Raw genomic sequence first — 21,113 nt, forward strand, 5'->3', positions numbered from 1 at the left:
ATCTAAATACAGGCGACAGCAGAGTATTACTGAGTTGTCAAAAGAAGCAGAAACCAACATGACCACGAGAACAAGAATCAGATTGACCATGATATGGAGTTAAAACATTGGCAGCATCCAGCTGACCACGTAAAAATCAGAGATGGAAAAGAGGACAACGAATATAATATAATTAAAATCTTCACAGATGGGAGCAAAGGTGAATTCGGTGTTGGAGCAGGAATAGCTATATTGAAAGAAGACAACCTGGAGGAAGTGCTAAAATACAGGCTGAATGGCAAATGTTCCAACAATCAGGCTGAACAACTAGCCATATTAAAAGCTATTCAACATGTATAGACTCTGGAAAGTCAGCAGCAAACAATTTCAATATTTACAGACAGCAGGATAACATTAGACTCCCTTAGAAATCAAACAAATCATACGCATCTTATAGAAGAAATCAGAAGAGAGGTAAAGGAAGCGGAGAGGAAGAAGTGGAAAATAGAATTCAACTGGATTAAGGCCCATGCTGGACATGAGGGGAATGAATTAGCAGATCAACTTGCGAAGGAGGCAGCACGCTCCCAGGATATTCCAGAGAGCTACAGCAAGACACCAAAAAGTGCAGTGAAAGGTGAAATACACACTCTCAGTTTAGTGAAGTGGCAAAACGAGTGGGACAACACAGCAAAAGGACAAATCACAAAATCTTTCTTCCCAAATATAAACGATCGGTTAAAATTGAAACTTAACATAACCCCAAACTTCACAACTATAATAACAGGACACGGAAATATAAAATCTTATCTACATAAATATAAAATTATAGATAGCCCATTATGTCCATGCAACAATGACGAACAAACGATAGATAATTTGTTACACAATTGTAAATTACTTGAGAGAGAAAGAGACATTCTGAAAGCGGCAGTTCTAAAGTCTGAAAACTGGCCAGTGAATAAAGACGAACTAGTGCATAAATACCAGAAGAACTTGATCAAATTTACTAACAATATACAGTTTGACAAATTACAATGAAAGAAAAGTACAAAATTCATCCATCTATATTGCCTATAAAGAAACTCTTAGAACAATATAAAGTAATTATATGAACATAGTTTAAGTTAAACCAATGCATGTAGTATTACTCCACAGTAATGGAGCCTGCAGACTGTGTATATAAAAAAAAAAGCAGCATAATGAATCACCATTAATCAATTGCAGAATGTATGTTTTCTTTACCGTAATTGAATGAACCAGAGATGGTAGGAATAAAACAAATGAATTATAGAAGAAAAGTAAACATTTGAGGTTATACACAAATACAGACTTACTAACGAAGCAGATATGATAAAAGAATATGAATGTAGGATAAACAAATGAACGTAAGAAAAAAAAATGATTGATTATTAATTTTAGAGCACCACGCTATGTACAGACGTGGACAAATTATTAACAAAATTGACGATTTTTATGATAATTCTGTTTACAAAATTTGATTTTTCAATTTAGACTACAGTTAACAATTTTGCATATTTCTATCATTACAGTAGACAGAAATATGCAAAAATGTCAACTGTAGTTTAAATTAAAGAGTGAAATATTGTAAAAATATATAATAAAAATCTTCAATTTTTATTAATAATTTGTAAATTAGCAAAAATGTCAACTACAGTCTAAACTGAAGAGTCAAATTTTGTAAAACTATAAAATAAAAATCTTCAGTTTTGCTAATAATTTTGAAATATCCAAAATGTCAACTGTATTCCAAATTGAAGAATCGAATTTTGTAAAAATATGTAATATAAACCTTCAGTTTTGCTAATAATTTGTAAATATGCAAAAATATCAAATGTAGTCCAAACTGAAGAGTTAAATTTTCTAAAAATATACAATACAAATCTACAATTTTGCTAATAATTTGGAAATACGCAAAAATGTCAACTGTAGTCTAAATTGAAGAATCATATTTTGTAAAAATATATAATAAAAATCTTCAATTTTGCTAATAATTTGTCCACGTCTGTACTATCAGTATAATCAGATTCTTATAGGTCAATCGAGTGTCAATGAGCTGGTTGATTGGCACTTGCTTGGAATTATCTACTTAATTTAAAGAAAAATTAAAAAAAAGATAGCACTATACCTGCCGATGAATTATTCCCACTGCAATTTCTATTCTGATGGCTAGAATTAATCTCATTCTTTCGTTCAGAATTTCTAGGACAGGTTTTTGCTAACTGTCCACTGACACTTGTTTCCTTATTTTCAATGTTATGGGTGAGGCTCTTTGGAAATGCAGAATACAAATCTTGGTATGGAGAAACAGTGCAATGAATGATTAGAGGATCTCCAAAAGGTTCATCATCATTTAATTCAGCTGTGAACGAAATGTCCACTACACCTTCATTCATAGATTTAGTAGCAGCTAATGGACCATTATCTTCATAAATAACACGAACCCAACCTTCGTTTAATGAAACAAGTTTCTGTGATTCAATACAACTTATATGCCAATTACTCTGCCGAGAAGAGTCATCTTTGTTCTGTTCAGATGCACTTTTAACATTACTGTCATTACATGACACAGCTGTTTCAACTACATTATTCATTAAATTAGATCTTCTAATTTCTGAATGTTCATGCTTTTTATCTTTTTCCTTTTTGTTCTCAAATTTGTTTTCAGTTTTAGACTTTGAAGATAACTTGATTTCTTGTGCAGTGCAAATAGCTATACATGGAACTACACTCTTGTCTTCAGATGTGCAGCTAAGGAGATTTTCTTCATTATTCACTTTCTTATCTCTCTGACTAATATTTGTGTTTAAACCACTGCTGGTACAAATATTTCCACTGCACTTGCTGGAAAAGGAATCTGTTATATTCTTCTGTAACTCATTCTGCACATTAGAGTTAATTTCTGCAGTTGTTAATGGATCTTCAAAAATTACTGGCAATGACATCTCACTCTTTCTTTGCATTTCTGTTGTTTGTGACACTGGGTTTTCATTGTCTTTATGCTTTTTAATGTCTACTACGGTTTGTTCTTTATCATTACTTAAGATGCTGGCAGTAGTATCACTATTACAGACCATTATACTAGAATTCACGTCATTGCATAAATTTTTGTTCCATTCTAACATGGGGAATAAGTTAGCTTTTATCTCAGAAGTATTTTTTACATTGCTGAGTAAGGGCTGTGGAGACGAAAGTGAAAATACTTTCTCTCCTTTTCCGTTCACTTCTGCCATTAATGACATGTTTACAGGATTTTGATCTTCTTGGCCCATAACTGTTTTATCTTCACTGTAGCTAGTAGAACTTTCATCTGTATGAATTTCCTGTCTGTGTAATAAGCTAGCAGAAGAGAGTTCTATCTTTCTGTTTGGTTTCTGCGTAGATTTAGGTGATAAAAGTAACAAACTTTCTCCTTGCAATTCTGCCACTAATGACTCAAGAGATAAACTGTCCTCAACTTCAGAACTTATTTTAGACTTTCTTGGCGATTTTTGGCCAGACCTAGGTGATTGTGGTATCACACTTTCGCCATGCAATTGTGCCAACTGTGATTCCACTTGCGATAAACTGTGTAGTGAGTTATTCTGTGTGTCTGTAACAAGTTTAGAATATTCATGATAGTGCTCATCCAATTTTTCTGTTTGAGGATGCACTGGTGATAAAATAACATGGAATCTTGGAGGAAAGTCAGACTTTTTCAGTGTAAGCTCGGGAGATTTTGGTGTTGATACACTAGGCATTTCTTTTACTTGAGGTTTCCTTGATGATGAATTTCCCTCTGCCACGGTTGTATCCACAAGACAATCTACAGGCAATTCTATTGATTGAGGTCCAATTGGTAATGAATCCTGTAGCTCATTAGGAACAATTTCTGATTTTCTTGACATCTCTTCCAAAGATTTTGATGTGTTTGGTAATGTTGGTGATAACGATACACATCTTCTACAATGTTCTTTCTCTAATAATGATGAGCATTTCCGAAGATTAGAGGTAATTTCTGATAGAGGTTTGCTTTTAGGGGATTTTAATGCTATTGTTGATTTCTGTGGCTCTCCTTGTAATGATTTGTCTTGCACACTGTAAATAAGCTCAGGTTTATTGACTGTCCCCTTAATGTGGGTCAAAGATGCACAGCTTTCATGTAATTCTTTTTCAGCTGTTGCATAAGATATGTTTTCTTCTGCATTGGTAATGACATCTAATACGTTTTCTGTGTCTTTGGCAGAATTTACTGCATATTTTCCACGCAATTCTCTTGTTAGGGATCCTATTTGTATTTTTTTTTCTTGTTCATCAGTAATAAGCTCTGAATTTTCCAATGTGCCTTCAGCAAAACTTGTTGGTAGTAATGTAGACATTTCTTTTGCTTCAGTTCTTTCACAATCTGTTTGTAATGAAGTTTTTTTAACGCTCGAATTTTTCAGTGTGAATCTGATACAGTTTTCTTTAACTGATGGAATATTTTCATGTGTTTCTGTTAGTAGTCCTTTATGTGGTAGATTATCTTGTATATTAGTAGCAAAATCTGATAATTCTGGTGTGTTCTTCACAATATTTTCTAACGATGATGAACATTTTTCATAGAATTTTCTGTGAGGTTTTGTAATTTTTATATTTTCTTGTACATTAGTAACAAGGTGTGACTTTTCTGACGTGTTCTTCATAGAATTTCCTGCTAATGATGCACATACTATATGAAATTTTCTCTGAGGTTCTACACAAATTACATTTTGCCTCATATTAGTGATATCTGATTCCTCTGGTGCACTTTTCACAGCAATTTCTAATGATGATGATGAACATTCTTCATTCAGTTTTCTGTAAGTTTCTGTATGTCTTATATTTTCTTCTACATTACTGGCAATGTCTGAGTTTTCTGGTGTGTTCTCTATAGAATCTTCTTTTAATGGACACTTCTTATGTAGTTTTCTCTGAGATTTGGTACAATGTACGTTTTCCTGCATATTAGTAGTGAGATGTGCATTTTCTTGTACATTCTTCACAGTATTTTCTGGCAATTCTTTTATAGGTTCTGTATGTTTTACATCTTCTTGCACATTAATAGTGAGATATGACTTTCCTAGTATACTCTTCACAGTATTTTCTGATAATGATGAACAGTCTTCATGCAACTTCCTCTGAGATTCTGTGTTGTTTATATTTTCTTCTACAGCAATAGCAAAATCCGACTTCTCTGATTCATTCTTATCAGAATTTTCTATTAATAATAAGCATGGCTTACTCAAATTTCTTTGAGGTTCTGTATGTTTTATATTTTCTTGTAGAGTGGTAGCATGATCTGACTTTTCTAGTGTGTTCTTCACAGAATTTTCTCTTAAAGATGGACATTTTTTAAGCAGTTTTTTTTTAGGTTCTGTATGAATTACGTTTTCTTGACCATTAATAGTGAAGTCAGATTTTCCTGGCATGTTCCTTGCAGTATTTTCTGATAACGATGATGAACAGTCTTCATGTAATCTTCTCTGGGTTTTTCTGTATTTTATATTTTTTTGTAAAATGGCAGCAAGATCTGATTTTTCTGGTATGTTGTTTACAGAATTTTCTGTTAAAGACGGACATTTTTTTCTCTGAGATTCTGTATGAGTAACATTTTCTTGCATATTAGTAGTAAGATCTAATTTTCCTAGTGTCTTCTTCAAAGTATTTTCTGATGATGAACATCCTTCATGCAATCTTATCTGAGGTTCTGTATGTTTTACATTTTCTTGTAAAGTGGAAGCATGATTTGATTTTTTTGGTGTGTTTACAGAATTTTCTGCTGAAAGGGGACATTTTTTACACAGTTTTGTCTGAGATTCTGTATGAGTTACGTTTTCTTGTATATTAATAGTGATATCTGATAGACCTGGTGTGCTCTTCACAGTATTTTCTGATGATAGATATTCTTCAAGCAATTTTGTCTGGAACTCTGTATGTTTTATATTTTCTTCTACATTACCAATATCTGATTTTTCTGGTGTGTTTTTCAGATAATATTCTGTTAATGATGGGCATTTTTTTTGTAAATTTCTCTCAGGTTCTGTATGAATTACGATTTCTTGCATATTGCTAGCAAGATGTAATGTTTCTGGTGTCCTTTTCAAAATATTTTCTGATAATGAACTTTTTTCATGCAATTTTCTCTCAGATTCTCTATGTTTTATATTATCTTGTACAGTGGTAGCAAGGTCTGATTTTTCTGATATATTCTTCACAAAATTTTCTGTTAAAGATAGACATTTTTCATGCAGTTTTCTCTGAGGTTCTGTATGAGTTACGTTTTCTTGCATATTAATAGTGAGGTCTAATTTTTCTGGCGATTTCTTCACAGTATTTTCAGATGATAATGAACATTCTCCATGCAATTTTCTCTTAAGTTCTGCATGTTTTATATTTTCTTCTGCATAATTAATAGGATTTGATTTTTCTGGAGTTTTCTTCAAAGAATTTTCTGTTAACAACTGACACTTTTTACGCAGTTTCCTCTGAGGTTCTGTATGAGTTACATTTTCTTGCACATTATTAGTGAAATCTGATTTTTCTAGTGTACTCTTCACAATATTTTCTGATGATGATGACGATGAAGACTCTTCATGCAATCTTCTATGAAGTTGTATATGTTTAATATTCTCTTGTAAAGTGGTAGGAAGATCTGGTTTTTCTTGAGTGTTCTTCAGAGAATTTTCTGTGAAAGATGAACATCTTTTACGCAGTTTTCTCTGAGATTCTTTATGAGTTATGTTTTCTTGCATAGTAGTTGTGGCATTTGATTTTTCTGATGTGCTCTTCATAATATTATTTGATAATGATAAACATTTTTCAAGAAAATTTCTCTGAGGTTCTGAATTGTCCTTTACAGAATTTTCTGTTAATGATGGACATTTTTCATGCAATTTTCTCTGTATTTTTCTGTGATTCTTGTCTCCTTGTACATTGACCTGTGACTTTCCTGGTATATTATTTACAGAACTTTCTGGTAAAGGTGGACATTTTTGAAGCAGCTTTTTCTGAGGTCCTGTATGTGATACGTTTCCATGCTCATTAGTAGCAAAATCTATGTTTTCTAGCTTTTCAACAAAATTCTCTGTTAATGATGGACATTTTTTGTGTAATTTTCTCTGAGATTCTTGATGTGTTACATTCTCTTCTACATTAGTAGATATACATGACTTTTCTGATGTAATCATAATGGAATTTTCTGTTGAAAAAGAACTTTTTTCATGCAGTTCTCTTGTTTCAAATCTTTTTTGTTGAAGATTTTTTTGCACTTCTGCTTTTTTGGGTGAATGATTCTTAATCAACATTGTGAGTGATGAACATCCTTCAGCCACTTTTCTCTGCAATTTTGTATGTGATACATGTTCTTGTACATTAGTAAGATGTACAAGATTAGATTTTTCTGGTGTGTTCTTAATAGAAGTATCTGTTAATGAACTTCTTTCATACAATTTTCTCTGTGATCCTGTTTGTCTTATGTTTCCTTGAATATTCGTATTAAAATCAGACTTCTCTGGTGTCTTAACATAATTTTCTGCTAACGAAGAACAAATTTCATGCAGTTCGCTCTTTGGTTCTATGTGTAATTTGTTTCCTTGTATATCAGTAACAAGAGGTGATTTATATAATGTGCTATCTGACAAGTCTTCTTCTGCATTAATAGAGAGGTCTGATTTTTCTGGTGTGTTAACATAATTTTTTGTCGATGATAAATACTTCTCATGCATTTCTTTTGTTTGGGGCTCTGTATGTGAGACATTTTCTGGAGCCACTGATTTCTTGGGTGAAAACGTGATATAATTTTCTGTTGATCGCTTTTCACATACTTTCCTCTGCGGTTTTATATCTGAACTGTTTTCTTGTACTTCAGCAGCAAGATCCGATTTTTCTGGTGTTTTTTTGATAGAATTTTCTGTTAACAATGACCACTTTCCATGCAATTTTTTCTTAAATTCTGTATAACTTATGTTTCCTTGAACAGTACTTGCAATATCTGACTTTTCTGGTGTGTTTTTTACAGAACTTTCTGTTAATTGCTGACAATTTTCACTCATTTTCTTCAAAGGTTGTGTGTGTGATACATTTCCTTGTATGTCAGTAGTGGTTGTCAATATTTTCAGTGTGTTTTTTGGAGAACTGTATGTTAACGGACACTTTCCACTTAATTCTGTTAGCTGTATTTGTACTTGTGACATGTTTTCATATGTATTACATGACACACCTGATTTGTTGGATGTGTCTTTGAGAGGAGTGAGTGTCAACATACATTTTTCGTATTGTTCTGCTTTTTGAGGTTCTGTCAGTGACTCATGCTCTTTAATAGTGGGTCTTAGCTCCAATTCTTTGGATGTGTTATTGCCAGAAGTAGAATTTAAAGACACAGGCTTCAAATCCAAATTGTCCTCTTCGGGATCTGATAGCAATGATATATCGTGCACATTGGGAGTGATGTATGCTTCCATGTTATCACTAGCAGATTCAGATGCTAATAACTTCCCACCTGTACATGTCACCGAAGTTTCTGTTAATGATATACTTCTTTGTGTACTAGAAGTGGTTGCAGATGCTTTTGATGTAACATGTAGGAAGTTGGGTAGTAATGACAAGGAATTCTCATCCAAACTGCTTAAGTGTGTTGTCATATATGGACTTTTGGGTGTACTGCAAGTGTGTTCAGACACTTTTAGTGTATCACTAAAAGGTAAAGATGTCAAAGGTGTATTGTTTCCACAAATCTCTGTACTCTGGGACTTCACTAGGAACGGATTGTCCTGGAGACTATGACTGGCATCAAAACTTCTGGATGTGAGTGGAGGATGTGAGTGAAATGGAAACTTAGATACTGGAGAAACATTTTTGCCCTTCGAATTATCTTCATTTTCATCATCTTCATCAGTGCCAAAACGCAATACTGGAAACTCTTCTACACTGCTTTCTTCAGACTGATTTGCTAGTGCAGAAGTGGTAGAAGTTGTCACGTTACTTAACTTCTGAGAATGTATAACTTTCATAACAGATACAATCTTAGGAGAATCTCTTTTTGTTCTAATGTCATTTTCATTAACATCACTTTGATCCATAGACAACAATGGAGAAGTCTGCTTTTCTGATAATGCAACTGCAGTGTTTTCATCCTGAATAACCGTGGACGATAAAATGACTGCTTCATTAGTCTCCACAATGTGGCCAGGCTTTTCTGCTGGAGACTTGGAAGTTTTATGTTTTTTTGTTTTCTTAACTGAAGCCTGAGTGGAATGTTTAGATCTTTTTCGTTTTTTCTTTTTCAGTTGGAAAGGTACGTAATCTGTTTTATTTCCTGAACTCAGATCATCATCACTGGAATTGGTACACAAATCCTGTCCGATTACACTATTTGCTTTCTTTAATAGTGGACTTTCACTTTCCTGAATTTCTTGAGCAACAGCAGACATCCCAGGATTTACAAAATCAGCGTAAACAGTTCCATTTGACACTGACTTCTCAAGAGTCTTAGAGATTTCTTTCAATAACAATTTAAATTTACTTTTATGTTTTGATTTCTTTTTTGAACCTCTGCGTCTGAACTTTTTACTAGGTGATACTTTTGTGCATTTCTTAAACTTCTCTTTGTCAAGTTCAGAACTACATTTTTCATCATTATTCTCAATGTGATAGTTAGGGAATTGTGAGCTATTATCTTCTATCAGAAGTTTCTCAACTTGAACAGACTCTGACTCACTTGATGGTATGACAGACTTAGTGCTCTCATTGATATCAAGCTGGAAAGTCGAATTTTCTTGTTGCTGACATCCACCGTGGGAATCTGGCAATGCACCAAGAACTTGAGAATGTCTGTTTTCATTGGATATTTTCTGAACACTCTCTGTATATTTATCTTCCAAGTTACAATTATTTCTTACAGAATATTTTTTCTGCTGCTGACTTATTACACATGAAGATTGAATAATATTGCTAACACTTTCCTCTTCTGTTATATTAATGTTTGCTGTTATGGTATCTTTATTAATAGCATAACGATGATTGAAGTCACCATCTGTAACATAAAATGTTATCCATTTTGAATCTTGAGTACACTACTTTTAACACTTGAATATAAGTAATTGATTAACTAGTGGACTTACTCGTGTTAATTATGTTACTGAGTAGGCTCTGAGGATGGTGTGATGAAGCACCGAAACACCTGTAAGCCGCACAAACTTACATAATTAACACGAGTAAGTCCGCTAGTTAATCAATTACATATAAAATGTTAAATTTCAAGTATTGTAGTAGAATGCCAGAGATTTCTTAATAAATTAATGTACAAATTAATCATAACATTTTCAAAGATGATATACATTAACCAGATATTATACAAGACTTAATTTATTCTACATGATTAATTGGTTTCCAATTCCGAGCATTTGATAACTGAATCACTGACCTTTCTCAACTGATCTATCAATTTACATGATACTCGTTTTCAAATTGTGCACTTTACAGTTAGACATCATTACAAAAAGAAGGTTGTGAACAAATTGTGCACTTTACAGTTAGACATCATTACAAAAAGAAGGTTGTGAACAAATAATATTTTGAATGAATATATCTTCACTCCTTATAATTGAAGCGTGCATTTCCATAACATTGTAAGTGCCGATACAGGGAGAATCTATTTTTCCACATATATATCAGTAGTAGGTGCACTACTTGATAATATTACGAAAGGTTATGAAGAAAGTGCTGCTCCAAGTAATAAAGTAGTGCACTTTCAGGTTGCGCAAGTCACAATGTTGTATGTACTGTATGAAACTATTTTTGTTCATACTGTAAACTTTACAAATTGGCACTTACAATGTTCTGGAAATGCACGCTTCAATTATTGTTATTATGGTGATGTATGCTACAGAGAGTTATGAATGGAATAATGACAGAACTGGGCAAAGAATTTAGTTGTTATTTATTGTTCATTCATATATGAAATACTTGTAATTTTTCTCACCAAAAAGCCATTGTTCTCAGTCAATTATGCATGTTCTGATGATTTACAATAGCTGTTCAAATTATGTGCCCGGTACCTCATTATGATTTTGATGTTTTTGCAGCATTAATCGTTCAACTCTGTTGAGCATGGTACAGTAATGTTGAATTTGTTTGATATTACAACAAACTGAAGGCACACCACACAAAACAACAAATCTACATATTGTACTGTAGTGATGTGTCACTGAGCATAATGTTTCTTAACAAAAAAAAATATGATCCTGTATGTGCGACCTATCATTCTTCAAAGTTTGCAGTGAGGTCTTGCTACACCCTGTATATATATTGCCCCATTTCCAATTTTTGTCTGATTGGTCGGTGTTATGTGTTCAGCTATTTGGCACTCACATCATCCATCTTTCAACACAACACTTCTTATTTACTTACTGGCTTTTAAGGAACCCGGAGGTTCATTGCCGCCCTCACATAAGCCTGCCATTGGTCCCTATCCTGAGCAAGATTAATTCATTCTCTATCATCATACCCCACCTCCCTCAAACCCATTTTAACATTATCTTTCCATCTACGTCTCGGCCTCCCTAAAGGTTTTTTTCCCTCCAGCCTCCCAACTAACACTCTATATGCATTTCTGGATTCGCCCATACGTGCTACATGCCCTGCCCATCTCAAACGTCTGGATTTAATGTTCCTAATTATGTCAGGTGAAGAATACAATGCGTGCAGTTCTGTGTTGTGTAACTTTCTCCATTCTCCTGTAACTTCATCCCTCTTAGCCCCAAATATTTTCCTAAGCAACTTATTCTCAAACATCCTTAACCTATGTTCTTCTCTCAAAGTGAGACTCCAAGTTTCACAACCATACAGAACAACTGGTAATATAACTGTTTTATAAATTCTAACTTTCAAATTTTTCGACAGCAGACTGGATGATAAAAGTTTCTCCACCAAATAATAACATATATTTATTCTGTGTTTAATTTCCTCCTGAGTATCATGTATATTTGTTACCGTTGCTCCCAGATATTTGAACTTCTCCACCTCTTCAAAAGATAAATTTCCAATTTTTATATTTCCATTTCGTACAATATTCTCGTCACGAGACATAATCATATATTTTGTCTTTTCGGGATTTACTTCCAAACCTATCTCTTTACACACAACACTTCTATATCTATAAAATAATTTCTTGTAACTCTACTACAGTAGAACCCCGATTATCCCTCACCCTATTAACCGATTGACGGATTATCCAACTGTCTATTTCTCGATCTTTTTTTTTTTCTTCTTCAGAAATAAATAACTTATATAAAGTACTGTTTTGTACATCATATTAGCAGGTTCTACATATTTTTTTTTGCTAGAGAATTTATTACAAGTCTTTATCGTTACACATTGTCTACTGTTCGAATTGCCGTTCTGTAATATAATTTGTATAGCCTATAAAATTTCTTCCACGGGTGTTAACAGAAAACTTGTTGTGCTAAGTATCGAAAAAAATGGAAATAATTGAATGGTTTGAGAAAGAAAAACTGTGGCTTATCTCGCATCAGAATACGAGAATGGTGTTACAACTGCGCGATTTAATGAAAACAACGAGGATATAGTGTTAAAAGTATGTAAATCTACAACACGAGACATCCTTTATTCCTATCTTTCCTGAGACAGTCATTACAAAGGGCTTCCTTGTCCCTTAAAACCAGTCGTTTACAACCAGACTTAAATTAGTGAACTTCTGATCCACTACATAGTGAGTTAAATACAAGACCATGGAGGAAATTACAAAATCTTTCATGGTACGGATTAGCCGATTTTTTTCGATCAACCGTTCAGTCCATCCCCTTCATTACCACGGATAATAGAGGTTCTACTGTACATAACTAGTTTCTTCAAATTTTATGGATAATGAAGACAGAACTAGATAATAATCTATAAAGATATATTAAATCTGACAACTGCAATGAATGAAAGTGAAGATATTTTGTATTTGATATGTAGAAAAATTCAACTTTACATGTGCTCATACATGATACATCAAACCTAACCTTTTTTTTTTTTTTAACACACCTATTCTTTCTATGTCTTCATTTATCTGGCGCTGATCATTGGAACTGACATTTTCTGTAGTTGCCTGTTCTGATGCAATTGAAGACTCTGACAACGAAGGCATTACTGGAACTAGTTCTGAAGGAGAGGGCTTTGAATTCTCACTGTTAACATCATTTATTAGCAGATTCCTCAGTTTACATGAAACAGCTATAGTGCTGCTATGTTCACATGCAACTTCAGCTAGATTCTGTCTCTCCTCTGCAACCATCACAGAACCTGAAATGAAATAAATCGACTTTTGTATGATCTGAGAGAGAGTAATTTACGAATGATGCTGTTCAAAGTTATATTAAAAATCATCATCATCATCATTATTATTATTACAGTGAAGCCTGTTCAAATCGGAACCTGAATAATCCGGAATCCTGTCTATTTCGGAACAATTTATTGGTCCCGGCGAAATTTGTATGTATTATGTGTAATTTTTCCTGAATGAAACGGAAACTGTCCAACCCGAAAACGGAAACAATATCTTGGACACACTATATTTTGTAACTATATTTTGAAACAGCGTGCAATTTCAAGGAATATACGAAATATGTAGGTCACTAAGATAAAAACAAGTTTTCTTTGCAAAATTTTAGAGGGTACGAGGGTGTGTTGGCCTGTGGGTCATAAATTTTATTACCCTGTTGACTAGGCGGACGAGTCCCTTCAAAGATTTTCAATGCTTCACACCCGTGTACTGTCGTAGCTAAAATGAGCGCAAGTGTAGTGATTTCCTGGTAAAAAAAAAAGTTGTATAAAATGAGGCATTAACATTAAGTGATGAAGTAAAAGTTATCGAGATAAAGGAAAATTAGAAACAAAGTCTATGTGAAATAATATTGAAGTACAGTTGTGGAAAACTCAGGTGTGACACTTTAAAAATTAAAGATCATAATGAGTGAGTGGCTTGCGGCCGATATTGGTGACAAAAAAGAAACCAGAAAGCAACTGTTTATGTGAAAATAAATGAACTGTTGTGAGAGTGAGTTTTTCATAATCTTTCAAAGAACAAGCCAATTTCTGGATCTATTCTGCAAAGCAAGCTATTGAACGGGGAAAGAAATTAAATAAACCAGAATTCAAGGCTTCTAATAGATGGCTCCTAGTCCAATTAATTAATAATGTGCAGTGATATGCAGTACAGTATTAGAGTATAGTGTTAGATATTAAATAGAATGAGATTAGTAAACTTTAGTAATGTTTAATGACTAATGAGTGAGTTACGATAATATATGCACAGAAAATGAGATTTTAATCAAGATGATTCACCAATGGAATAAGCGACAGAAAACTGATTTAATGTGATTAGTGTTAAATGGAATATTTTGTACTTCTTGCAATTTGCGGCATGCCATTTTGTTTTTCATGTATATGAATGACAAAATATTCCATTTTAATGTCACACCTGAATAATACGGAAACCTGTCCACAACGGAAAAAAAATTAGGACCATGTCACTTCCGTTTTGAACAGGTTTCACTGTATTATTATTATTATTATTATTATTATTATTATTATTATTATTATTATATACTAGAGATAGAGAAATTTACCTTTACCTGAGCTTATAGATGCTACCTCAGGCCTATCTTTTATTTCATTTTGATTCTCAACAGTCCAGCAAAAGGATTTTAAGGCATCCGTTCTTTCTAGATCTTCATTTCTCTGCCTTTGGTCATTGATATTGATGTTTTCTTCAGTTATCAGATCTGATGAAACTGACGAAGATATCAATGAAAATATTTCTAAAGGAGAGGACTTTGAAATGTCCCGGTTAACATTACCATTCAGAAGTAGAGTCTTTAATATACATGAAGCAGAGTTAGGGTTATCATTGCCACACATAACTTCAGCTAAATTCTGTCTCTTCTCTACAGTCACAGAACCTGAAATTAAATATACTCGACATCTTATGGATGGATAGTGTTGATTTATCAACAATACTCTTCAATGTTATGAACACAAACAGATATTATATTATGATAATATACTTAAATCAAATAACACAAAAGAAATACACAAAATTTATAAAACAATCTTGTTTGTACTGGTTTATGGATGTGGAATTGGATATTTAACAAAGGAAGCATTGAAACATTAATAATTTTTTTAGAACAAAATGTTAAAAATTATACAGCCTGTATTTCATGACAACAGATAAATGTTAAAGACGTCAGAACAGTACATAACAATCTTGACTTACTGCAAATCAAGATGATCAGGAACATATCATGAAATGAACAATAATTTTAAATCAGCTCTCCTGGAAAATTAAACTGAAAGAAGATCAGTGGGACCTCAACTTCACTGAATAGACCATATGCTCCAAGATCTCCAGCAAGTCAGTAAAGCACAATTAAAACACCAACTTTCGATCCTTATTTTGGGTGTGAAATTTGCGTCAGCACTCAATTTTTTTTTCTTTACAATATCTACGATTCGTCTAGGATGCAAGAATGTAAATATATTTGTACCTTAACATAGTAACGCCATAGCAAAGGGAAGAGTCCTACAAGTCTTTTGTTGATGAATCAAAAGAACTATTGGAATCGCAGACTGGCAAGAATTGTGAACAATTAGTTAGAAACAATTCATAATGTATGATTACACTGTTTAAATTGCCTTCTGTATGATTAAACTGTTGAAATTGACTTCTGAAAAAGAATTGTGTTGCTCAACTCTATGCCACCCAGACTGAGGTGCAAGGTCGGACAACACTATGTTATGACGGGATTCAGTGTTTGTGGTGAAGAGGTACCAACCTTACTTAAAATAATGCATGCATTCCAGTTTTTCTTTACTAAATTCCAGAAAAAATATGTGCGGAATATTCACGTATATATGGTTATTATAATTTTAGTACACAACACACACATTATTACTTGTTATTTTAGCCTTCCTTCCCATTTTATGTGAGTCTCATTTTAAGGAAAACCTATTTAAGGAAAAAAGACCAGCCTCATGGTCTAGTGGTCAGAGCTTCTGGCTATAGTTCATGAGGTCCTGGGTTCGATTCCCGGTTAGAGCACAGGAATTTTTCCTTAAAGGGGATTATTCCTGTGTTCGTCCATGGTCTGGAATTTAGGTTAAGTTTATATTTAAGACCTCTCCTGGCACCACATTATCATAATCATCCTATCACATCATCGGGGTAATGTAACTCCGCCTTCCAGGCGCCCCAACCTCAGAAGTGGGTTACAACTAAGCCATGGCCAGGAGAGAAGACCAGAAATGTCGAAAAGACAACCTGGTGGCATTGGATTAAAATTTAAGGAAAAAAAGTAATTCCCCAGATATTCGCTAAAAAGGGGTTCTACTGATTTAACTTCCCTATTTAAGTTATATTGCAATTAGTTAAATGTGGATTAAAGTCTGTGTGATGTAAAGTTTAAAGTTATGTTTTATTTAACGACGCTCGCAACTGCAGAGGTTATATCAGCGTTGCAGGATGTGCCGGAATTTTGTCCCGCAGGAGTTCTTTTACATGCCAGTAAATCTACTGACATGAGCCTGTCGCATTTAAGCACACTTAAATGCCATCAACCTGGCCCGGGATCGAACCCGCAACCTTGGGCATGGAAGGCCAGCGCTATACCAACTCGCCAACCAGGTCGACTGTGTGATGTATCTTGTCTCACTGTGAAAAGAGTGAGAAGGAGATATGTCTTACTTCGTCTGTATTGTTATGGCGATGGGAGAGTGGAGCGGTGCTATCCATCCATTCAGTGGCGGAAGGGCGTAGTTGATACATTCTGTAGCGCAAAATAAAATTACAAAATATCTCCCTTCGTACTGTGTAATTCCATCACTGAGCTTGTCTTTCAAGAAACTGAGTTCCGGTAGCCTATACAAAAACAATGTTTTGAAAGGAATCCTGAAAATTTACAACCCTCCTATAATCTCCACCCTCATTTGAAGGGACTTGGTTTTATTGCTACTGAGACAAGATAAACCTTACCAGGTATAGTAATATGTTGGTGAAATAGGCCCTTAGTGTTACCACTTTAACAAATCCCAGATTTGACGAATATACTTTCTGGGTCTGACAATTATACTGGTACAATATTGTATACATAATGCTTATTAATCAGCATTTAAGCAAACTCAGTTAACGAACATACCCGCATTCAGAATGCACCCTGTATTAACTTTCTTTCTTCGTCTTCTTCTTCTTCTTCCTCCTCCTCTTCAAGTTTTCTCGAATAGACCCAGTAGCATCATTTACTTGCCTTTCCAATTTTCGAAGTTCAACAGATTAACCCAAGCCACATAGCAAAGGCAATGATAACATAAGTAGGTAGGTAAATGTTTTCCAATTAGATGTCATGAAGGTGCATGGGGATATGGAGGTAGAGCTCCATGCTTTCATGACTTTGGTACTAGAATGAGGTGGTGTGGTCAATGCCAGTACTCCAGCTGACAGCAGGATGAGTAACCCTATTTTCAACCCTCGGATCTTGGCATCATCCACTCAGCTAAGTTGAAGTGCTGCTAGGCCTTAGTTCAGAAGGCTGTATCACTCATCAATACAAAGGATGCAATTCAATTTAACATGCTGCAAGCCATGCACAATATGGATTTCAGTGATGCAGGAAGCAACTGCTACCTGTTCTATACATGCAGGTTTTGCAGAGAATATTGTTCTTACATGCAAGGAGATTGCATAAAACGAGTGGGAGAAAGAACACAGGAAATCAAGGGTCAAACTTCAATGAATGTATCACCTGTAATATCCATGTTATTAGTGGTAATCAGTACATTTTTCTACAAAAAAAAAAGTGCTGGTACTAACCAAAATTTGAAAGTTATATAGATTTATACTAGGGCTGGATAAAAAGTAATGGCAACAGTTCGATAATTCTGACATGGCTTTATTCACAGGGGTGCAACATTTACGTACCTTCTATATAGTCGCCCCCCTTATTTATTACCTTTTGCCAAATGTTTGGAAGGCGTCGTACACCATCAGCGGGTCCATCTTTGTTGATGTTCCGTATTGACCGCCCTATAGCACGGATAAGTTCATCTCTGGTATTGTACGGGTCCCTTGCAGTGGTTCTTTCACTTTGGTGAAGAGATCGTAATTGCATGGACTCATGTCGGGTGAGTACGGTGGATGTTCCAGAATCTCCCATTGCCAGCGGCGTAAGAGGTCCTTGACAGCAGCAGCGGTGTAACTCCTCGCATTATGAATGATGGGATTCTGTACCACCAAGTGTCGTCGTTTTCTCCTGAGGGCTGGACGAAGGTGCTGCTGCAGTAGTCCGCGTTTACCGTCTGCCTTGGAGGTACAGCGTGGTGCAGTATTACCCCATCAATGTCATATGCCACAATGAACATCACCTTCACAGCACTTTGTGTAGGGCGCACTTTCTTCGGACGAGAAGAACCTGGATGCTTCCATTCATTTGATTGACGTTTCAAGTTTGGTTGGTTCGTATGAGCGAGTCCAGGTTTCATCCATAGCGACGATTCGTCCAAGTAAGTCTTCATCTTTCCTTTGGTGCCGGTCCAACAAGGCCTGTGCGACTGCATAGCGGTGCCATTGTTAAACTTCGGAAATTTCATGGGCTATCCAATGCCCTGTAATTTTGCGGTAACCCAGAATGTCTTGCAGAATGTGGAGCACAGTTTTGTGACATACTTAGACTTCCGCTGATAACTCACGCACAGTCCATCGGCGATCAGCATCCAACAGGGAAGCAAGGAGTTGAACTGTGTTGTCCTCCAAGCGGGGTCGTCCTGTATGGAGGTTGTCCTGAATGACATCCCTGCCTTCCCGGGACGCTTTAACCCAGCGTGCCACTGTGCGATATGGCAATGCTGCATCGGCACAGCTTCACGCAGTCCCTGAAAACATTCTTGTGCACTACGACTCGTGTCACTTCAATTTCGATCCAGGAACGTTGCTCTAGTTTTGTAAACATGGTCTTAGGGTGCTCGCATTATCCCTATGAAAGTCAATGTTCAACACACTGCAGTAGATTGACAGAGTACTGTCGCCGCTGGCTGCACTAACTCATCTAACAGTCCTTGTTCATGTCCACACAGCTGGCAGCTCTCGAACGCACCATCGTCATGTGACAGCAGTGTTGCCATAACTTTTTATCCAACCCATGTAATTGCACTTGAGTTAGGGGCATATTGTTATAGATAGGGACCTGAATTTTTAGCATCTATTTTCATTAAAATTAGCACCTATTTTTCTCAAAATTAGCAACTATTTTATTGAAATTACCATCTACTTTTTTTAAAATTAGCATATTTATCCACCTCTGTGTTTTATATTCCAACTTTTCGAACGGAATATTCGTCTTTAAAAATCTTCTACTGTACACTTTGAATAACGAGCCTTTTCAAACTTTCTGAACTTGGCACCATCAAACATGTCAATAACTTAAGTTTGTTTTAATGATGAAGTTGATGTTGAGGATTTAGTGTTGTCTTGTCGTCTTGCCAAGTGCTTCTCTGACATAAATGTTTATCAATGCTATCAATCTCTTCAGCAATTGCAGAATTTATAAAAAAATGTCTTTGCATCTGAAGCATAGAGTCTATGAATGGAATACTGCTGGGTTCTTTCACGAACAGTTATAGTTGTTCGCCCCATTTTACAAAGGAGTGTCTCACGCAAACTCTGCCAATATAACTAGAATAGCTATCTAACTCTGCTCTGATCTCAAGGCAAATGGCTGAGTAAATCGACACTACGCATTTTAGCCTAGCCCATATCGAATATACAACTTGATAATCGATATTACAATATGTATATCAATTACTGGACCTTTATTTTTTAAATTTATCAAATCGAACAGACAATAATTGATAAAGGGATAATGGATCAACATGTTTTAAGTATTTGAAAAGTGCCTTTACTTTTTGTATACAGAGTGTATCAAAAATACGTGTACAAACTTCAGGCATGGGTTCCTTACACCAAAAGAAGGAAAAAAGTTCATATGAACATATGTCCCATAATCCTTTGTTTCCCCGTTAGGAACTGTTCAACACATTGGTACACTCATAATGTGCCAACACACAAAACTCATAACCAATGCTCGAAATGTCCTCCTCTTGCTTCTAGACATGCATGCACTCGTCGAATCATGGACTGTTGCACCCTTTCAAATACTCCGGGATGATGTCGAATGATTTCGCAGGCTTCCATGACACGTCGATGAAGAGTTTCTTGATCCGGGATGTCTGCTCCATAAACCAATTGTTTAAGGTGCCCCCAAAGATAAAAATCCAGAGGATTGAGGTCGGGAGAACGTGCTGGCCATTGAACTGGTTCTCCTCTGCCTATCCATCTGTCATGGTAGACACCAGTCAGTGTATCTCGAACAAGGCGACTAAAATGTGCTGGAGTCCCATCATGCATGAATCACATGTTTTGTCTTATGTTCAGAGGCACATCTTCGTGCAGTAATTCTGGAAGAGTGTTTTGGATGAAGTCCCTGTAGATAGCACCTCTAAGATGTGCTGGTAGAACGTATGGACCTACCAGACAGTCACCTACAATTCCAGCCCACACATTAATCCTAAATTGTTGATGTCTAGCCTGAAATACAGCACGAGGATTACGATCTGCCAATACGTGTTCATTGTGGAAATTGGTAATTCCATCTCTCCCAAACTTGCCTCGTCTGTAAACAAAATGATGAGACAAACAATGGATTGACTATTTGTGCTAGAAACCATCGGCAAAAGTTCTCCCGTGGTGGATAGTCGGCAGGCGAAAGGCCCTGCACACGTTGCATATGATACGGATACAAGAGCTGCTCCATGCTGTACTGTGTGATGTACCAGTTGCCACAGCCAATTGCCTTGTACTGATACCTGGATCGTCTTCGACACAGTGTAAAATGTCTTCTTCGAGGTTCGGCGTACGAAGAACTCTTGGTCTTCCTCAATCACCAGTCTGTGGTGCAACGGTTCCTGTCTCAGCAACGCGACGATACACAGCAACAAAGGTTTGATGATTCGGTTGTCTTCGGTCTGGAAACGCCATCTGATACAGCCGTACAGCTTCGCGTTCA

At 35.5% G+C, this 21,113-nt stretch overlaps 1 protein-coding gene across 3 annotated transcripts in view; it reads right to left on the reverse strand.

Moving 5' to 3' along the window:
• The window catches only part of LOC138712524 (golgin subfamily B member 1-like), a 65,031-nt gene that overhangs the window by 10,769 nt on the left and 33,149 nt on the right, over positions 1–21,113 (reverse strand). For 2 of the 3 annotated variants that reach the window (XR_011335730.1, XM_069844420.1), the window contains exons 9-11: positions 14,628–14,960; positions 13,045–13,302; positions 2,129–10,030 (exon numbers count right to left, since the gene is read on the reverse strand). Coding sequence is in view for 2 of the 3 variants with exons in the window: in XM_069844420.1 (XP_069700521.1) it covers positions 2,129–10,030; positions 13,045–13,302; positions 14,628–14,960 (8,493 nt within the window). In the remaining variant the exon portion in view is untranslated. The remainder of the gene's footprint in view (positions 1–2,128; positions 10,031–13,044; positions 13,303–14,627; positions 14,961–21,113) is intronic. The other variant, XM_069844421.1, reaches the window with a different exon arrangement.

Source organism: Periplaneta americana, chromosome 13, assembly GCF_040183065.1.
Source record: "Periplaneta americana isolate PAMFEO1 chromosome 13, P.americana_PAMFEO1_priV1, whole genome shotgun sequence".
In the NCBI taxonomy this organism is placed as follows: domain Eukaryota; kingdom Metazoa; phylum Arthropoda; class Insecta; order Blattodea; family Blattidae; genus Periplaneta; species Periplaneta americana.